Source organism: Pituophis catenifer, unplaced genomic scaffold (assembly GCF_029215685.1).
Source record: "Pituophis catenifer annectens isolate HBS135680 unplaced genomic scaffold, rPitCat1.0.hap2 SCAF_15, whole genome shotgun sequence".
In the NCBI taxonomy this organism is placed as follows: Eukaryota; Metazoa; Chordata; class Lepidosauria; order Squamata; family Colubridae; genus Pituophis; species Pituophis catenifer.
Window position 1 is genome coordinate 18,719,870 of NW_027256895.1, and position 20,931 is coordinate 18,740,800.

Sequence of the window (20,931 nt, forward strand, 5' to 3'; positions counted from 1 at the left end):
TCGAGTGATCCGGTCCAAACCGGGAGCATTTCACCCCAGGATGAAAGCTAGTGATATTTGAATTACCAAATTACAGGCAGCCAGCAGTCAGCAGAAGTAGCCTGCAGTACTGTCCTCTAACCACTGTGCTATCATGGCTCAATAAATGTATTTATTTGTAAGGTTAGGAATTGCATTTAAATATTGTAGCAGACTGACATCTACATAATAACACCTGCTTGTTAATATAATTTTCATTTAACAGATGCAACTCATTAAACAATAATAAGTAGTAAATACTTATTTACTCAGCATAAGTGTGCATAAATATTTAAATCTCAATCAGAACAGAGCTGGAAGAGACCTTGGAAGTCTTCTAGTCCAGCTTCCTGCTCAAACAGGAGATCATATACCATTCCAGACAAGAGACTATACAGGGTCTTCTTAAAAAACTCCAGTGATGAAACATCCACAACTGCTGTTTCAAACTATTCCACTGGTTAATTGTTTCACTGTTAGGAAGTTTCTCCTTAACTCCAGGTCGCTTCTCTCCTTGATTAGTTTCCATGCATTGTTTCTTGTCCTGCCTTCCGATGCATTGGAAAATAAATTGACACACACACATGCACACCCTTTGTGGCAAACTCTCAAATACTGCAATACTCAAATACACATCCATTAGGACTCTAAGGTCATTCCCGCAGTTACTGTTTTCAGATTCACACAACCTATTTTAATACTTGACAAGGAAAGGGAGGAGGAGGAGGAGGAGGAGGAGGAGGAGGAGGAGGAGGAGGAGGAGGAGGAGGAGGAGGAGGAGGAGGAGGAGGAGTTTAATTAATCATGACTGAAATCTCCATTTGAATTCAGCTGTTTTCTCAGTTGGAAGTTGAGAACAAACCTTTTTACTTTAATTTTTTTTTAATTTAAACTTAAACTTAAACTGCACTGCACACAAGAACAACTAGACACAAGAACAGTTTTTTCCCGAATGCCATCACTCTGCTAAACAAATAATTTATAATTATTACAAATAATAATGTACCCTATGACTATCATTAAGTGTTGTACCTTATGATTCTTGATGAGAGTATCTTTTCTTTTAAGTACACTGAGAGCATATGTATCAAGACAAATTCCTTTTGTGTCCAATCACACTTGGCCAATAAAAATTCTATTCTATTCTATTCTTCTATTAAACATTCCATCTTCCATTAAACAGTGTGTCGTCTGTGTATAAATATATCTGTGCAATAACAAGCAAAATTTACAACAGTACTCATTACATTGATATTGATTCTCTAATCTTACAATAAAAATAATGAGCATAATACATCTATTCATTTCTCCCTCTTAACATATCATCTAATAAGAATATAATAATAATATTAAATATAATAATCTTAATTGTCATATTAGTAAGAATCATCATATTGTATGCTTCTCTATCTTAATATGTTTTCTATATTTCACTGATTTCCATTTATTTCTAATTTCTATTTTTTCCCCAACCATTCATAAAATTAATTCCCATGTCATATAATATTCAGTTTGTCCTTTCTCCTTTAGAGCAAGGGTTAATCTATTCATTTCTGCACATTCTAATATTTTCCTAATCACATTCTCATCAGTAGGGATCTCTCTAAAGTAAATCAAAAGACCCAGCAGTCCCAGAGTAGAAATACAACATATAGGGTAAGGACTGTAACAGGCCCTTTGTAGGACAAAAGTCAGAAGACTACTAGAGAGCATCCATGAACACCAACAACCAATCATCATCAGAAGACATGATGGAAGTGCCTTAATCTCCATGCTAATTTCCATGTCAGAACACATGGAATGTCTTAACCATAGTTTCAGCTGGGAAACCATACTTTCAACTGAGAATCAGAGACCAAACAAGTCCAAAAATGCATATAGAGGTAACAACACCTATATATCATTCAAAAGAGACAATCAAAAAGCCAAAAAGAAAACAAAAAGTTTTAAATACCTCATCACTGGCAATAAACAGAAAGATTAATGCTAGACCAACAATCAGGTAAACAAGTCCAATCAAGAAACTAGTAATGCTGTCAAACAAGCTAACAGTGAACAACAGCCTAATTAAGGAACCATGAAGACCTCACTGACAAGGCAAGCCACCATATACAATGAGAGCAAACCCCATTCCTTTGTAGTACAGATGATGTTATCTACTAATCCAATGAAAAATCTGCAAGAAAGCAACCAAGCTCAGAGAGCACTAAGGTCCAGACAGTTCAACCCTTAGCTACAAATATTCTCTTTTACTGAAATAGCAAAGTTTGGAAAAAAATCTATGTTCAGTATGTATAGTACATTTATATTTATGTGTATGTATATAAACATAGGTGGGGACATGGTGGCTCGGTGGCTAAGACACTGAGCTTGTCGATTGAATCCCAAGTGCCATATAACGGTGTGAGCTCCTATTACTTGTTCCAACTTCTGCCAACCTAAAAAGCCCATAGAAAATGCAAGCAAAAAAATAGGGACCACTTTGGTGGGAAGGTAACAGCATTCTGGGTGCCTTTGGTGTTTAGTCATGCGAGCCACATGGCCACAGAGACATCTTTGGACATAGCTGGCTCTTTGGCTTTGAAACGGAGATGAGCACCATCATCTAGAGTCGGGAACGATTAGCACATATGTGCAAGGGGAACCTTTACTTTTTATATACACATAAAGTGTATGGGCCTCTCTCTCTCTCCTCACCCCTCTCTCTCCTCTCTCACTCTCCCTCCCTCCCTCTCCCTCTCTCTCTCCCTCTATCTCAAGTTGGGCTTCACTCAAGGACCCATATAGAAGAGGAGGAAATGCCACAAATGTGCCAAGAAGTAATAGTTATTCTACTTCTGTTACTGATTTCCCCAAGGGGGAAAACCTCCACTGAAGAATTATGTATGCAGTGCTAATGTTAATATTATAAGTGTGACACAAATAAGCACATTGGTGACCAACTGGCATATCAAACAAAATTCAGACAGTACCAGTATTTTGATTAATTGTATTATTTTTAAAATATCTGAAGAGAATGATGCTTCTTAACAGTGAGATCCAAATTTCATTTAATGCAATTTAATTTAATTTATTTTGTTGTTTAATTAATCATGACTGAAATTTCCATTTGAATTCAGCTGTAAATTTCCATTTGAAGCCAACTGCAGATCCAGGAGAACAAAACTTTTTACATTTCTCATTGAGTTCTTTCTGTCCCCGTCACTATAATTTTGTCCTTAATTGCAGGTTACAATACCCTGTGAATCACAAGTTGGTTTGTGCACCTGAACATGTCTAGACCTGTACAATCATTATCAATTATGCATTCTTATTTTCAATCTCTAAGGAGTTACAGAAAATATTAAAAGTAATATATTTCCCCTGCAATAAAGATGCAATATTCTTTTTTTTCCAAGGGTACAGCTAGAGGACCAAGTCCTGTCATTCTGATTTTTAAAAAAGTAAATCTCTACTTTAAAGCAGCCTCATGGAACACTTTATCTCTAGGCTGTCCTATTTCAAATGCCTAATTCTCAGGAAGTGAACAGATGAATGAGAGATAAATTGTTGTACAAAATGATATTATTCTTTGCAATAGCAATATTGTCCTTGTATGTAGATGCTGATACAACCCTTGCTAAATGTTCTGTAGGAAATCAGCCTTTCATTAAGCACAAGCGATATCATTCAGAAGATTTGGTCATTGCGGGCATTTCTTATCAAATTTACATGGTATCTGATGAAATAACATTCAGAAGAAATACATCAGATGAACTGTTTGGTGATTTAATGTATGGAATTCCTGTTTTTCAGTAATGCAAATACAGAAAATAGTTAAAGCCTGTGACATGATAGAATTAGGATGGAGGATGAAAGTTAAATTGCCTATCCTGCACTGTTATTTCTCAATAATATTGCTTCAATTTCCATCTGTTACACAAGTTATTTTCCAATGTGTTTTCATTTCTATGGATTTGGTACCATTCTAGCAGGTATCAGTTTAATTTTAATAAAACAGATTGCAGTTAGTCCTACATGCAGATATTATATCAAATATTCCTCAGAAATTTCCAGTGTATTGAATAAGTAAATTAGAAAATTAGGGTAGGAAGTAAAATTAAATATAGACCTCCATATTAAGGGGAAAAAACCCACTAATTATTGATGTTTATTACATTTTGCAATTGGGCTGCCTGAATGCATATGGATTAATATATTGCTTAGACCTCTTTCTTGAAATATTAAACAAATGGTTTCTTTGATGCTAGTGCTTCCACCTGTATCAGTGCATGTGGCCTGCAGAATCTAAACTTGTGTGATACAATTAGAATGCAGTCAATTCCAGATTTGGCTACAGATGTTATAAAACTCATTTCAGATATTATATGCAAAACTACCAGCACATCTTGGCTTTGGAATTTGCAATCAAAGAAATTAATGAGAATTCCAGGATCGTGCCAAACATCACCCTCGGTATCCATATCTCCAATAGCTATTACCTGCCAAAATGGATTTATCTGGCTTCCATGGAGCTTCTCTCTACAAAGGGAAAATTCATCCCCAACTACAAATGTGACCTCAAGGACAATGTAATATCTGTGATTGCAGGACATAATGCTTTCATTGCTCAGTTCATGTCAAACATTCTGAGCAAATATAAGATCCCACAGGTAAGAGCCATCCCATAAAGGAAGGAGTCAAATCTAAATACAATATTTCTTGCTTGATTTAGTTTAATTTATATTCCAAATTTTTATCTTTTTGAATCTATTAGTGTCAGAAACATTCAAAACAAAGGGATAACCAACATCGCCTCAAATAGTGTTTTGGGGAAAATCACAATCAAGCTAAACATCCAAATATATTTCATCCAGGGTGGGACAGAGAGGAATGATTCAAAATGGTAGAAAGTTGCATATACCTAATCTATGGGGTAAATCAGGTCATGGAAACATGTGTAAACATAGCATAATCCGGAGGTTCATATTCATTCTTGCAGTTCTTACATTTCTGGAGCTTTGTTTATTAAAAGAAAAAGAAACAACTATCATAAAATTTATATTGGAATATGCAAATAGTAATCAATTCTGCCCTTGCCTGGAGAACATTCATATTTAAATAAGATCCTTAAAATAGACATAAGTGATTTGGAAGTATATACTCTAATTTCTTCTTTTTTCTTAGCTCATATATGGTTCAACTGCAGAGATAGATGACAACATACAAGCTGCTTTCTTCCGTCAATTATTTCCAAATGAAGACCTTCAAATTATGGGGCTGGTCCAATTGTTACTTCACTTCCAGTGGAAATGGATTGGGCTCATCGTCCCAAACTCTGAACATGGGAAGAGGTTCATACAGAATAGGCTTGATATATTTTCTAAGAATGGCATTTGTTTTGATTTCATAGTAGAATTGTCAAAGGACTCTGTTACCAATGATATTGAAATTCAACTGAATGGTTATGTTTTGCTGTATAAGACTATTATGAAAAGTACTGCCAACGTTGTAATCACATATGGTGAAAATCAGAACATGGCTATTCTTAGAATGTTGCCATTTATTTCAGAATATGAAGACATGCAAATGAAGAGAAAAGATAAAGTTTGGGTCATGCCAGCACAGATGGAATTCACATCAGTCCGCTTTCTAAGATATCGGGCCATGGATTTCATCCATGGTGCACTATCGTTGGCAGTTTCCTCAAAGGAAATATTAGGGTTTAAGAAATTTATTCAGACGAGAAAGCCTTCTTCAGAAGAAGAGGACAGTTTGACAAGAGTGTTTTGGGAAAATGCATTTGAATGTTCTTTCCCAAATGCTGGGTTAGATGAGGACAGTGACAATCAATGCACTGGTGAGGAGTCACTGGAGACCCTTCCTGAATCTGTGATTGAATGTAGTATTACTGGGCATAGTTATAGCATTTACAATGCTGTCTATGCAGTGGCCCATGCTCTGCAAGCCATGCTTTCATCTAAGAGCAGAAAAAGAGGAAATGCTTGGGAACTCAGTCAACAGTCGTGGCAGGTAAAAACGACATGAATGAAAATATATTATATATTTATATAAGGGCCAGTCATATAAATGTTCAGCTCTTACTGTATTTTGGAGTTGTATAACTAATAAAAGTATTCTGAAGCTGAACTAACTCATAAGTGATATGTGGGAACTTAAGTAATAATTCCAGAGAACACTAAACACGGGGTGCAACAATGGACAATGAGAAGGAGGCAATGTCAAATATTAATTCAAGAGGAGTTTTAGCAGGAATGATGGGTAAATCAATTTCCAAATGAATGGGACTGTTTAATAGGATATAAGGAATGTGTCCTTGTATCCCACAGTGGTTTCTGATAGTTCTATCAAAACATTTCACTAGGAACCCCTGAATCTTATGATGCAAATGGTCTTCTTCTAAGATCATTGTTTTCTTTAAATAACAGGAGAGCTTGAAGTAACTTGAGATCTGTTATGTAATTACTTATGAATCATTTTTGCCCTCCTTTTTGAAATATAAGTTCTCTCATTAGTTCCTTCCACTAGTTTCTGGATGGAATTTTTTTCAGTGTCCTAAATTAACAATGAATACTGTAATTATCTTTCATTATTTGCTTGGGTTCTGAGTTTTGATTCCACAGTGAGGAGAAGATTATGACAGGAAGGAAGGAAGGAAGGAAGGAAGGAAGGAAGGAAGGAAGGAAGGAAGGAAGGAAGGAAGGAAGGGCATTGAGCTGCAGTGAGTCTAGATTATTTGTTTGGGGTACTGCATTTTGATTCCATGGTGAAGAGAAGAGTATGAAATAAATAAGAAAAAAAGAAAGGATGGCATTGAAGAGTGATCAATAGACAGACCACAACAATTTTTTGTTGGCTCTTCATAGATCAAATGCTCACAATATTTTAGTACACCAGAGCGTATGAGAAACAGCAAGTAACCAGGGTGCCATTAAGAATCAACATTATTAATCCAATTGACATAGATTATAATATTGCTTCCAACATGCATGGGAATAGTAAAGGAATTCTAAATACCTAAATGCTTTTTTAGAAAGGATGCAAAAGTCATTAGAAGGACTGTTAAGAGAAAGTAAATGCCAATTTAATCCCGGGAAAAAAGAGAGATTGTGAGAGAGAAGCAAATTCCTGCAGGTATTCAAGTTTCTGTTATCATACCCCATAACAATAAATATTTCTCATGTTATATCTGCTGATTGGTCTTTCTTAAAAGATTAACACCTAATTTATGAAAGAGCATTCATTCATACTTGCTCATTGCTTCCAATTGTTATAAATTTCTTTTAATGGTTTCCATTTAGTTTCATTGGTATCTGAAAGCTGTTTCATTTAACAACAGTGCTGGAGAAATGGTTTCCTTTGACGAAAGAGGAGAGCTACCAACTGGATTTGATGTTATCAACTGGGTCACCTTCCCCAACCAATCATTTCATCGAATCAAAATTGGAAACATAGCTCCAGTGACTGCCCCTGAAAATCTTCTTACTATTTTTGCAGAGGAGATTGTCTGGCCCACCATGTTTAATCAGGTAGTTTTGGCACCAATATCAAACCATGGTGAATAATTTATTTTATTTTTACTTACTGCTTCAATGCTCAGAAAGTACTTTCAGGAATTACAGGCATAAAATGACTCTTTTCTCAAAGTGACTCATGAACTTGATTACCCTAAAAAAAAAAAAAAGTTTAATAAGTTCTGAGAGGCACAATAAGTATAAAAAATGATGAGTTTTAAACAAATAGTTCTCATAAGGAATAATGTTGTGAATCACAAGGTAGCTGATATCAACAAGTTCTAGCTTCTTCATTGAGTATCAACCAAAGAATGAATTCAAAGCAGCTGAGTTCCAAGGTACCACTGTATATGCCTTAAATTGGCTTGTTGATCATGTACCTGGCTTCCTGCCACGTGGCAACGGCCCTGCCCGAGCTGCTCAACGTCATAGCCGGGGTGGCGGTTGATACCCCCAGGCTTTTGGTCATGCGGGGTTTTAACCTGCCATCCATTGACGAAATGTCTGAGGTGGCCCGGGAGTTCATGGCTTCCATGACGGCCATGGACCTGACTCAGTTAATTCATGGCCCCACTCATATAGGCGGGCACACTCTGGACTTAATTTTTATCTCTGGTCAGTGGTTGAGTGGCCTTGATATAGGGGATATAGTCATCGAACCCTTGTCATGGTCTGACCACTCACTCCTTCGACTAGACTTTCTAACCGCTACACCCCGCTGCAGGGAGGCAGAACCGACTAGGTGGTTCCCCAGGTGCCTGATGGAACCTGATAGGTTCCAGATGGAGCTTGGGCCATTTCCTGAGGCTCTGGCACACGCCTCGACTGGAGACCTAGTGGCCGCCTGGGATAGGGTGGCCACTGGAGCTCTGGATCGGGTCGTGCCTTTGCGGCCTCTGACCCGGCGCCAATCTCATTTGGCTCCTTGGTTCACTGAGGAGCTGAGGGAGTTGAAGCGCTGGAAAAGACGCCTAGAGTGTAGTTGGAGGGCCAGTCTTTCTGAATCGGACCGGACACTGGTAAGATCCCATATTAGGAATTACCTAGTGGCAATAAAAGCAGCGAAATGTAGTTATTTTGCTGCTCTTATTGCGTCATCAGATAACCTCCCAGCCACCCTGTTTAGGGTGACCCGCTCCCTGCTCCACCAGGAAGCGCGGGAGGACCCCTTGGAGGGTAGAGCCAATGATTTTGTTCAGTATCTGTATGACAAAATCACTCAGATTCGGGAAGGTCTGGACTCCGACTGGGTAGTCTCAGGGGGAGGGACTGGGGCAGGTCTTGAGAATGTTATCTGGGATGAGTTTGATCCTGTGACCCCTGAGGACGTGGACAGGATTCTGGGCAGACTGAATGCGACCACTTGTTTATTGGACCCGTGTCCTTCCTGGTTAGTGCTGGCTTCCCGGGAGGTGACGTGAGGCTGGCTCCAGGGGATTATAAATGCTTCATTGGGTGAGGGTGACTTCCCCGCCGCCTTGAAAGAGGCGGTGATGAGGCCTCTCCTCAAGAAGCCTTCCCTGGACCCGGCAATGTTGGTTAATTATCGTCCGGTCCCCAACCTTCGTTTTGTGGCGAAGGTTGTTGAGAGTGTGGTTGCGCAACAGCTTCCCTAGCACCTGGATGAGATGACGTATCTGGATCCGTTCCAGTTGGGTTTCAGACCCGGGTACAGCATGGAAATGGCATTGGTCGCGTTGGTTGATGATCTCTGGAGGGCTCGGGACAGGGGGTGCTCCTCCTGTTAGATCTCTCAGCGGCTTTTGATACCATCAACCATGGTATCATGCTGCACTGGTTGGAAGAGTTAGGAGTGGGAGGCACTGTACTATGGTGGTTCTCCTCCTTTCTCTCTGGCCGGTTGCAGTCTGTGTTGGCAGGGGGGCAGAGGTCGACCCTGAGGCCCCTCATATGTGGGGTGCCACAAGGGTCGGTCCTCTCGCCCCTTTTGTTCAACATTTATGTAAAGCCGCTGGGTGAGATCATCCATGGTTTCGGGGTGAAGTACCACCAGTATGCTAATGACACCCAGCTGTACATCTCCACCCCGGACCACCCCAACGATGCCCTTGAAGTGATGTCCCAGTGTCTGGAGGCCATGCGGATCTGGATGGGGAGGAACAGGCTCAGGCTCAACCCATCCAAGATCGAGTGGCTGTGGTTTCCAATGTCCACATCGCTGACTATTGGGGGCGAATCGCTGGCCCCCACGGAGAGGGCTCGCAACTTGGGCGTCCTCCTGGACTCATAGCTGTCTTTAGAAGAGCACTTGACAGCCGTGACTGGGAGGATTTTTCATCAGGTTCGCCTGATTCGCCAGTTGCATCCCTTTCTGGATCGGGACTCCCTACACACAGTCACTCATGCCCTCGTTACCTCCCGCCTGGACTATTGTAATGCTCTCTACATGGGGCTCCCCTTGAGGAGCAACCGGAGGCTCCAACTGGCGCAGAGTGCGGCTGCGCGGGTGGTTATGGGAGCATCATGGCGCTCCCATGTGACACCTCTCCTGCGCGAGTTGCACTGGCTCCCGGTGGTCTTCCGGGTGCGCTTCAAGGTTTTGGTTACCACCTTTAGAGCGCTCCATGGCTTAGGACCTGGCTAGTTACGGGACCGCCTACTACCACAAACGGCCTCCCACCGGCCGGTACGCTCTCATAGAGAGGGGCTCCTCCAGGTGCCGTCAGCCAAACAATGTCGACTGGCAGCCCCTAGGGGGAGGGCCTTCTCTGTGGAGGCACCTACTATCTGGAACGAGCTCCCCCCGGAGATACGGACTATCCCGGATCTGTGCAACTTTCCGCCGTGCTTTGAAGACACTCCTATTCCAGCAGGCCGGCCTGGTCTAATTTTTTCCCCTTCTTCTAAATTTTTAAACTCAAATTTTAATTCATTTTAAATTATTGGGGATTTTAAATTGTCTCAGGCAAAAATTATTTAATTGGGTTTTAATCATGTCTTAACTTTTGTATTTATGTGTTTTATTTCGTGCCTGTTCACCGCCCTGAGTCCTTCGGGAGTAGGGCGGTATACAAATTTAATAAAATGAAAAAAAATGAAAATATTAAGACCTACCTAGTGGCGAAAAATCTAGTTATTTTTCCACTCTAATTGCATCATCAGATAATCACCCAGCCACCCTGTTTAGGGTGACCCGCTCCCTCCTCCATCTGAGAGCACGGGATGATCCCTTGCAGGGTCGAGCTGAAGATTTTGTGCAGTATCTGCATGATAAAATCGCTCAGAATTGGGAATGTCTGGCCACTGACTGGGTATGTCCGGACGGGATGGCTGAGGCAGGTCTTGAGAGTGTTATCTGGGAGGAATTTGATCCTGTGGCTCCCGAGGATGTGGACAGGATTCTGGGATAGCTGAACGCGATCACATGTTTACTGGACCCGTGTCCCTCCTGGTTGGTGCTGGCTTCCCGGGAGGTTACATGAGGCTGGCTCCAGAGGATTATTAACACTTCTTTGAGGGAGGGTGTCCTGCCGGCCACCTTGAAAGAGGTGGTGGTGAGGCCCCTCCTCAAGAAGCCCTCTCTGGATCTGGCTATTCTGGCTAACTATTGTCCAGTCTCCAACCTTCGTTTTATTGCGAAGGTTGTTGAGAGTATGGTGGCGCGGCAGCTGCCACAGTACCTGGATGAAGCTGTCTATCTAGATCCGCTCCAGTCTGGCTTCAGGCCTGGGCACAGCATGGAAACGGCATTGCTCGCGTTGGTGGATGATATCTGGAGGGCTCAGGATAGAGGTTGCTCCTCTATCCTGGCCCTATTAGATCTCTCAGCGGCTTTTGATATCATCAACCATGGTATCATGTTGCGCTGATTGGAGGGGTTGGGAGTGGGGAGCACCGTTTTGCGGTGGTTCTCCTCCTACCTCTCTGACCGGTCGCAATCTGTGTTGACAGGGGGGCAGCGGTCGACCCCGAGGCATCTTGTTTGTGGGGTGCTGCAAGGGTCGGTCCTCTTGCCCCTTCTGTTCAACATTTATGTAAAGCCGCTGGGTGAGATCATCCATGGCTTTGGGGTGGAGTTCCATCAGTACCCTGATGACACCCAGCTGTACATCTCCACCACAGGCCACCCCAACGATGCCCTTGAACTGATGTCCCAGTGCCTGGAGGCCGTGTGGACCTGGATGGGGAGAAACAGGTTCTGACTCAACCCTTCCAAGACCGAGTGGCTGTGGCTTCCGGCGTCCCGATATAGCTAGCTGGTGCCATCGCTGGTTATTGGGGACAAATCACTGGCCCCCACGGAGAGGGCTCGCAACTTGGGCATCCTCCTGGATGCACGGCTGTCTTTAGAAGAGCATATGACAGTCGTGGCCAGGGGGGCTTTTCATCAGGTTCACCTGATACACCAGTTGCGTCCCTTTCTGGATTGGGACTCTACGCATGGTCATTCAGGCGCTCGTCACCTCCCACCTGGAATATTGCAATGCTCTCTACATGGGGCTCCCCCTGGGGTGCACCCGGAGGCTCCAGCTGGTCCAGAATGTGGCCGTGCAGGGGATTATGGGAGCGACGGGGCGCTCCCATGTGACACCTCTCCTGCGCGAGCTGCACTGGCTCCCGGTGGTCTTCCGTGTGCGCTTCAAGGTGTTGGTGACCACCTTTAAAGCACTCCATGGCTTAGAGCCGGGATATCTACAAGACTGCCTTCTGCCATCAATAGTCTCCCACCGGCCAGTACGCTCGCACAGAGAGGGCCTCCTCAGGGTGCCGTCTGCCAGACAATGTCGGCTGGCGACCCCCAGGGGGAGAGCCTTCTCTGTGGCGCCACCCGCCCTCTGGAACAACCTCCCCCCAGAGAAACGCACAATACCAGACCTCCGGACTTTTCGTCGGGCCCTGAAAACTTATTTATTTCACCTAGCCGGGCTGGCTTGATCCCACTGTTTTGGTTAATTGATTTTAATTGGGTTTGATTTGTTTTTAATTGGGTTGTTTTAAATTGTGGCCAAAATATTTAATTATTTTTAAACTGTTTTTAAATTTTGTATGTTCTGTTTTATTCTGGCTGTTCACCGCCCTGAGTCCTGCTGGAGAAGGGTGGTATACAAATTAAAACAAACAAACAAACAAATAAATAAGTAAGTAAGTAAATAAATAAATAGATAGATACTAGTCAAATCCAATTTTCAGATGCAAGAATTCCTGAAAGGTTAAGTAATAATTTCTCAATTTTCCTTCACAATGTCCAATAGGTACAACCCTTTTCTATGTGCAATCCTCCATGCTCATCAGGTTACACCAAAATAAAAATAGAAGGAAAGCCCTTTTGCTGTTATGATTGCCTTAAATGTCCAGAAGGAAAAATTTCAAACAAAACAGGTAAGAGATCTAAAGCAGAGATTTCAATGCTATTTATTTTGTGTGATGCCTTATATTACTCTTTAATTACTGTAGTTTACCATCTCTTTTCAAATGTGTCTATCATACAGGACAGATGTTGGTTACTTAGGAGTCTATTCAAATATTATGCCATCTTTTTTTACTCTTGGAAAGATAAACCAGACCATAAAAATAAATATGTTCACCTATGTTTTCTATGAAAGTAAAGGGATTTCAAGATTGCGTGGAATGAACCTATTATCATTTTGAGAATTGCAGTTCAGAAAGATTTAAAATAAATGGTAAAGGAGAAATGTCAGTTAGTTAAGCAAGCATAATTTCTGGATAGTGTATTTTGGGAAACAAACAATAATTTAGATTTATGTTATGTTTTTATGTATTCATCACATTTCTATACCATCATCTGAATTATGTGAATCTGGACAGTTTACAGGATTTTACATAATCTCTCCGTTCCTGTTCAACATTTGTGTGAAGCTACTGGGTGAGATTATCCATCACCATGGACTGAGGTATCATCAATATGATGATGATACTCAGCTGTACGTCTCAGCCCGTGGTGAGTTAAGTGATGCTGTGTCCTCCCTCTGACAGTGCCTGGAGGTTGTTAGGGGCTGGATGGGAGCAATGGGTTGAAATTAAACCCTTGAAAGACTGAGTGGCTCTGGGTTTGGGGTTCTTTGGTCCAAGAAGAATTGTCACCTTTGGTCTTGGATGGGGTAGCATTACCCCATACAGACCCTGTGCTTAACCTGGGGGTTCTCTTGGACTTGCGACTCCTGGACGAAGAGCAGGTGGTGGTTGTGGCCAGGGGGGCCTTTGTGCAACTGCGGGTTGTGCACCAGTTATACAATTTCCTGGACCAACAATCCCTACTCACTGTCACTCATGCCCTAGTCACTTCCTGTCTTGACTATTGCAACCTGCTCTAAATGGGGCTGCTCTTGAAGAACATCCACACCTTCCAGTTGGTGTAAAATACAGTGGCTACATGGTTTTGTGCAGACGTCAGTGTGCACATGTATCACATCTCCTGCCAATTTGCTTCTGGGTGAAATTCAAGGTGCTGGTTGTCACCTTTAAAGCCCTTAATGGCTTGGGACCAGGTTATTTTAGGGACCGGTCACATCTACCCAACCCATCAGAGTAGGGAGGCAAGTAACGTTGTGGGTCCCATCCCCTGGGGAAATACACCTGGTGGAACCCAGAAGGGCCTTCTCCATGGTGGCTCCCTCTCTCTGGAAAATCATTCCCCCAGAGATTAGAATGGCCCCCACTCTAACACTCTTCTGGAAGACGCTGAAGACCTGGTACTGCCAGAGGGTCTGGGGAACCCAGAGTGGGATGGAGCCCATTAAATGGTTTGTTTGATATATTGTCATCGGGGTGGGTGTGTGGGGGTTATTTTATTATATTATTTTTAATATATTATTTGATTGTCTCTTTTATTAGTTTTATTGTTTTCATATAAGGTGTTTATATTCTTGTAAGCTGCCTTGAGTCGCCGTCTTCTAATAGGTGGTAATATAAATTTAATAAATAAATAGGTAAGTAAGTGATTAAATACATAAATAAATATCTTAGTATAACAGAATAACAAAGTTTGAATGGACCTTGGAGGTCTTCTAGTCCAACTCCCTGGTCAAGCATGAAACCCTATACCTTTTCAGACAAGTGGTTATCTAATATCTTCTTAAAAACCTCCAATGTTGAAGCACCTACTGGATTAATTGTTATCCCTGTCAGAAAATTTCTCCTTAGTTCTAGGTTGCTTCTCTCCTTGATTAGTTTCCATCCATTGCTTCTTGTCCTGCCTTCAGGTGCTTTGGAGAATAGATTGACTCCCTCTTCTTTGTGGCAGCCCCTGAGATATTGGAACACTGTTATCATGACACCCCTGGTTCTTCTTTTCACTAGACTATATGTATAAAAGCAAAATCTTAGTATAAAGATATAAGTAAGAATAAGTTAAAAACAAAATTTAAAAGAAGAGTTGCAGCATTAAAAGTTAAAATCTTAAGGTGAAAAGAATGCCCTCATGACACCCAGGGTTGCATATCAGTCTTCAACTTCCATGATGATGAAGACCAAGGACCGGCCTCACATGTGAGAGTAAAGTGTTCCACAGAAAAGGGGCAACAGCAGAAAAGGCTGTCTTCCTGCAACCTGCCAGCCAAAATTCCTTAAATGACAGAATCTGCAATATTCCCTCCCTGCCCAATTAGGTGGGATAGGATCATATAGTGGGGATGGCAGTTCTTCAAATAATCTGAGAAAGGGCTTGAATTGAACTCCCAGAAGCAATTGAGAAAAAAATGAAGTTTGTATAGCAGAGGTGTTATATGTTATATGTGGAACCCTAAGGATGCCCAATATTGTTTGTGATGCTGCATTCTACATCAGCTACAGCCTCTTCAAGAGTAGTCCCATATAGATTGCATTACAATAATCCATATGGGAGATGACCAAGATATGAGTGATAGAGAGTAGAGCTAAAAAGGCTACAACTAGTACATAAGAGCCATGATGGTGCAGTGGTTAGAATGCAGTATTGCAGGCTATTCTGCCGACTGCCAACTGCCAACAATTTGGCAGTTCAACTCTCACTGGCTCAAGGTTGACTCAGCCTTCAATTCTTCTGAGGTCGGTAAAATGAGGACCCAGATTGTTGGGGGCAATATGCTGACTCTTAAAACTGCTTTTGTAGATAATAAAAAGATACAGAGAAAGCGATGAGTTATATAGCACCCCATAGTTGGTGTTTCAGGCTGAACCTCTTTCTCCCTTTGGAACTGATCAAAGAAGAAGGAGGTGAACCAGACCAGAACTGTTCTTTCTTCTCACAGTCCCCAAAACCATCTCAAAAGGATACCATGGTCAAGAAGAATCAGGATGGATGTACTATCCCTATCCCATTCTCTCCAGACATCATCCAAAAGAATGACCAATACCATTTCCAGATAGTCCAGATAATTCATTTAATCAAGGATCTTCTGGGGTTGCAGCACAACCATCTTCTCAACCACCTTCCCTAAAAAGGGCAGGTGGGAGACCGAACAAAGGTTATGAACTGTTTGTGTCCAGTATTAACTTTTTGAGAAGTGACACACACTTAATAGTGACTCTAGCTTGTCATTGTTTAGATTCATCCCTTGTCTTTCTCCTGCAATGCTCTAGATGTCTCTTGACTCTTTTCAACTCTCTCAAATCCTCCAGGGCCTCATGTATCAGGGAGGGACGGAGGGAAGAAGGAAAGGAGGAAGGGAGGAAGGGAGGAAAGGAGGAAGGAAAGAAGGAAGTTTTCAAATGCTCACTGTCAGGAAAAGAAATATCTCTGAAGTGATGACCAATTCGGTAATGGGTTGTTGTCTATAACATTAAACACTTGACTGCAATAATTTCTTTTCCAGATGCAGATGACTGTTTCCCATGTTCAGAAGATCAGTACCCAAACAAAGCTCACAACCTTTGCATTCCAAAACACATCACATTTTTGTCTCATGAAGAGCCTCTGGGAATTAGCCTGACAGCTATTGCTTCCATCTTTTCTTTCATCTCAGTTATGGTCCTGGGAATCTTCATTAAGCATCAGGACACCCCCATTGTCAAAGCCAACAACCGGAACCTTACCTACATTCTTCTCATTGCTCTCCTCCTCTCCTTCCTCTGCACTTTGCTCTTCATTGGGCAACCAGATCAAGTAAAATGTCTCATGCGACAAACTTCTTTTGGCATCATCTTCTCTGTAGCTCTTTCTTGTATATTGGGGAAAACAATCATAGTGGTCCTTGCTTTCATGGCCACCAAGCCTGGATCCAAAATGAGGAAATGGGTGGGGAAAAGGCTGGCCAACGCTATAGTTCTTTCATGCTCTTTGACACAATTCTCCATTTGTTCAGTGTGGTTCGCAATTTCCCCCCCATTCCCGGATTCTGACATGCACTCCATGGCTGAAGAAATTGTCCTAGAATGTAAAGAAGGTTCAACCACTATGTTTTATACTCTTCTTGGTTTTTTGGGATTCTTGACTGCTGTCAGCTTCTCAGTAGCCTTCCTTGCTAGGAAGTTACCTGACAGCTTTAATGAAGCCAAATTTATCACCTTCAGCATGTTGGTCTTTTGTAGTGTCTGGATATCCTTTGTTCCCACCTATCTGAGCACCAAGGGAAAATACATGGTAGCTGTGGAGATCTTTTCCATTTTGGCTTCTGCAGCTGGATTACTGGGTTGCATCTTTTCCCCCAAATGTTACATTATTATTCTGAGGCCTGATTTGAACAGAAAGGAACAGCTGACAAAGAATTGAAACCGATTTATTTGGTCCACTATAAGTTCTCTAAATTGTGACAGAATCCTCATTTGCCTTATTAAAGGCCTACTGACCATCTTGAAGAACTGATTGAAAACTAGTTCTTTGGGGGGATTTTTGGTTTTTTTTATTTTTACTTTTTTTTTATTAAAAAGTTTTTATTTTATAAACACGCATACATACAATATATAATCAATCAATCAGTGTATCATCTGAATACATCTTTTTTCCTGATATTATCGTTTCATTTGTTGTAACATTTTCCCCACATTTATCAACAATTTTATCCCAATCCACCCCTCCCACCCCTCCCCACCCCCACCCCTCGACTTCCCAGAGCAAAAACAGGGTATAACATTTAACAAGCAAAGGCTAAAATATACTAACCTACTACAAAGTTTAAAACTCCCTCACACTCTTTAACTCCTCTTTTGCAAATTCATCAACCTCCCTTTTGTAAATTCTCAAAATCAGTTAGATTAAATTCTTTCTTCCTGAATATAAGAGCCTTTTTCTTGGTATGTAATCCAATAACTTTAACAATATTACAAGCATTAACAAACATTGATAAATTTCATTTTCATCCCTCAAACACCTTCCTTTTTCAACATTGCTCCCTAATAAGATTCTAAATTAGACATTTATCTTCTTTATTCCTTCATAAACCTATTATCAATTTCTAACTATTCAGCATTAAAAATTCTAAATTAAACATTTTAAAACTTTAAACATTTTATCACCTATACCTTTTAAAATAATATAATCTTATATTAAACATTTTAAAAAACCTCTTAATACATCAATAAGACCTTCTTAGTTCATTCCTCAAAATATAGATTTCAAAACCTTCAGGAAACTATCCCTTAAATTTTTAATTAACCATTTCTATATTTTTATCAGTCCTTCTTCCTCAATCAACATTGCTCCCTAATAAAGTTCTAAATTAGACATTTATCCTCTTTAATCCTTCATAAAATTAAACATTTTAAAACTTTAAACATTTTATCTTATATACCATCTTAAAATACTATAATCTTATGTTAAACATTTTAGAAATCTCTTAATACATCAATAGGACATTAAGTCATTTCTCAAAATATAAATTTCAAACCCTTCAGAAAGGTGTCCCTCAAATTTTTAATTATCCATTTAAATACCTCGATAACTCTTAAAAAGCTATCATTTTTACCTTGATAACTCTTAAGAAGCTATCATTTTTATATCCAGAACCAAATGTAATAACACACTTCCTTTATATTATTATCTTAGAATAAACTTTAAAAATACAAATTTAATTAAGCTTCTCAACCTATTGCCAAAATCCTCCCCCCAAAAGATTAATCTTCGGTTCTTCCCTTCTTTCTGTATTTTTTTCCAGTCCTTTTTCTTCGATAATTCTTTCTTCTTCAGCATTGCTCCTCCTCCTGCTTTTATTTTCGAGAATTTTAAAATTTAGATCTGAGGTTGATGTCTCTTTAAAAGTTTTTGTCTTCTTAAAGTTATTTCATTTAATTTGAAACCCCCATAAATCTCTCTCAAGTCCTCCTGATTAGACTCTTCCAGATTCCTTTGCTTTCCCCTCTTGGTCTGGAAAGCATCCTTTTTGTCCAAAGTCACATTAAACTGAATTTCTGCCCCATCTTGTTCCAACAGCTCACTACTGTCTAACAAGCCTTGAAGTGATACTATATTCTCCTTTGTCTCCATGTTTTGAGTCAAAAGGCCTCTTCCTGAGACCTTTCATCAAAAAAACCTTTAAGACTTTCCAGTAAAGCAGTGGTTTGTGACTCAAAAATTACATGTATTATAGCTCTTATTTGTGTATTTGCTGGTGTGTGTAATAATAGTCCTTTAGCACTTTCAAAGGTGCCAGCCATTTTCTTTTTTTTTTTCAAAGTCCAATTATTTTTAAATTTGTTCAGCTATCAAGTCAATAAATCCAATAATTTTCCACACAATTTAGAAGTATAGAGTAGTTAAGATCAATACCATAGTCTTTTTCATTTCACTAGCACTTTAAATCTTTTTCTTGCCATGTTTACAATGTTGCAGCTTTAACTATCACTTTCACTTGTAACTTTCATTTTAAACGCCCTTAAGCGCCATCTTTTTTCCTTTTTCTTTTAAACGGAGTTAAAGTTTAATACTTGCATTTCCTGTTCTCCTGATTTGCTCTGCCAGCATCCAGATTCGAATTTTCTCATAATCCTTAAAATTGCGCTGCTGGTGTGGTCGCGACCCCTTGTTCTGCTTAAAGCAGAATTGTCCCGGATCCAGAGCACTGAAGGGCTTTCAGGAAGCTCTCACCCTGCAAACCCCAGGCTTAAAAAAAAAAAAGCCTGGGGGTCTAGGGGAGCTCTACCCAGACCCTTCTGCTCTTCTCTCCCCCTTTTTCCCTGGGGGAGAGTTTCGAGCCGCTAGAACAGCTGATTTTCTCTGTTCTAGTGGCAAATGGAATCACGGGGCTGGAGCTCCTGAAGGAGTGTCCATTTGTGGAACGCAGAGCCACCGGAACTCGGTTTTTTAAACCAAAAATATGCAGTTGTGAAATATAACATTTTGAATGCAATTCTTACAGCATGTTTTCTATATAACCCTGGCAAAACTGAGTGGCTTTCAGTATAGGGAGCTCCAGGATCTGAGAATTTTTCATCCTTAGTTCTGCATTATCTGTACCTGACACCCTGTGCTTTGTTACTCAAGCCCTGGTTATCTCTCATCTGGAATACTGTATCTATATGAAGCTACCCTTGTGGTCTGCTCAAAAGCTTTAGCTGGTGCATAGTGCAGAAGCAGCAGTGTAATCTTTGGGGTCTTTGGGTTGATCCATTTCTATTCCAAAAACTTCACTGGCTACCAATGTGCTTCTGACTGCAGTTCAAGGTCTCGGTTATGACTATTAAAGTCCTGAATGGCATCGGTCCAGGCTATCTGATGAACTGCCTCATCCTGTTAGGACTAGCCTATCCTACTTGTGCCAGCAGAGAGGCCTACTTTGGATCCCATTGTTCAAAGAACTCTGATTATCAGGATCCAGAAGAAGAGCCTTCTCTGCTGCAGCACCTACCCTTTTAAACTTCTTACCATGTAAGGAAAGATCCACCCATACCCTCCTGTCCAGTGGTGGGTTTCACTTTTTTTTACTACTGGTTCTGTGGGTGTGGCTTGGTGGGTGTGGCTTGGTGGGCAGGGCAGGGGAAGGATATTTTAAAATCTCCATTCCCACCCACTCCATGGGAAGGTTACTGCAAAATCCCGATTTCCTCCAGATCAGCTGGAACTTGAGAGGCAGAGAATAGATGGGGGTGGGGCCAGTCAAAATTTTTACTACCAGTTCTCCGAACTACTCAAAATTTCCATTACCGTTTCTTCAGAACTAGTCAGAACCTGCTGAAACCCATCTCTGCTCCTTTTAAGACATGACTCTGCCAATTGGCTTTGGGACCAAATGGGAGAGTTTCACACAGGAGGTAGATCGATGGCAAACTCCCCATTCCCACTGCTTGTCTCTGCTCTCCACCATCTATCCATCTTTTTGGTTTTCTTTTCTTTTTTTATTAAAATTTATAAGCTTTATTAAAACACATATATTAAAACACATATAAAACACATATAAAAACATTTATACAACATATAACCTAAAAAAGTTATTCTTTTTAAGCATTGTTTCATAGTGGTTTTCCAAGTGATACTGTTGTATTTCTTCCCCTTTTTCTTAGTCTAGTGAAC

At 40.8% G+C, this 20,931-nt stretch overlaps 1 protein-coding gene across 1 annotated transcript; it reads left to right on the forward strand.

Moving 5' to 3' along the window:
- Window positions 1-1,813: 1,813 nt before the first annotated feature.
- Window positions 1,814-17,199, forward strand: LOC139324520 (vomeronasal type-2 receptor 26-like). Its single transcript, XM_070954233.1, has 7 exons — window positions 1,814-1,901; window positions 3,653-3,812; window positions 4,379-4,670; window positions 5,185-6,030; window positions 7,320-7,547; window positions 12,746-12,872; window positions 16,304-17,199. Exons 1-7 carry the CDS (start codon window positions 1,814-1,816, stop codon window positions 17,197-17,199), a joined length of 2,637 nt encoding a protein of 878 aa, XP_070810334.1.
- Window positions 17,200-20,931: the final 3,732 nt, after the last annotated feature.

What these genes read in the sequence shown, in the direction of transcription:
- LOC139324520 (XM_070954233.1), top strand. Translation starts at nt 1,814, where the DNA reads ATGGAATGTCTTAACCATAGTTTCAGCTGGGAAACCATACTTTCAACT. An exon ending in GTCCAAAAATGCATATAGAG is followed by an intron (nt 1,902 to 3,652) that starts GTAACAACACCT and finishes AATGTTCTGTAG; the next exon opens with GAAATCAGCCTTTCATTAAG. An exon ending in TATGGAATTCCTGTTTTTCA is followed by an intron (nt 3,813 to 4,378) that starts GTAATGCAAATA and finishes AACTCATTTCAG; the next exon opens with ATATTATATGCAAAACTACC.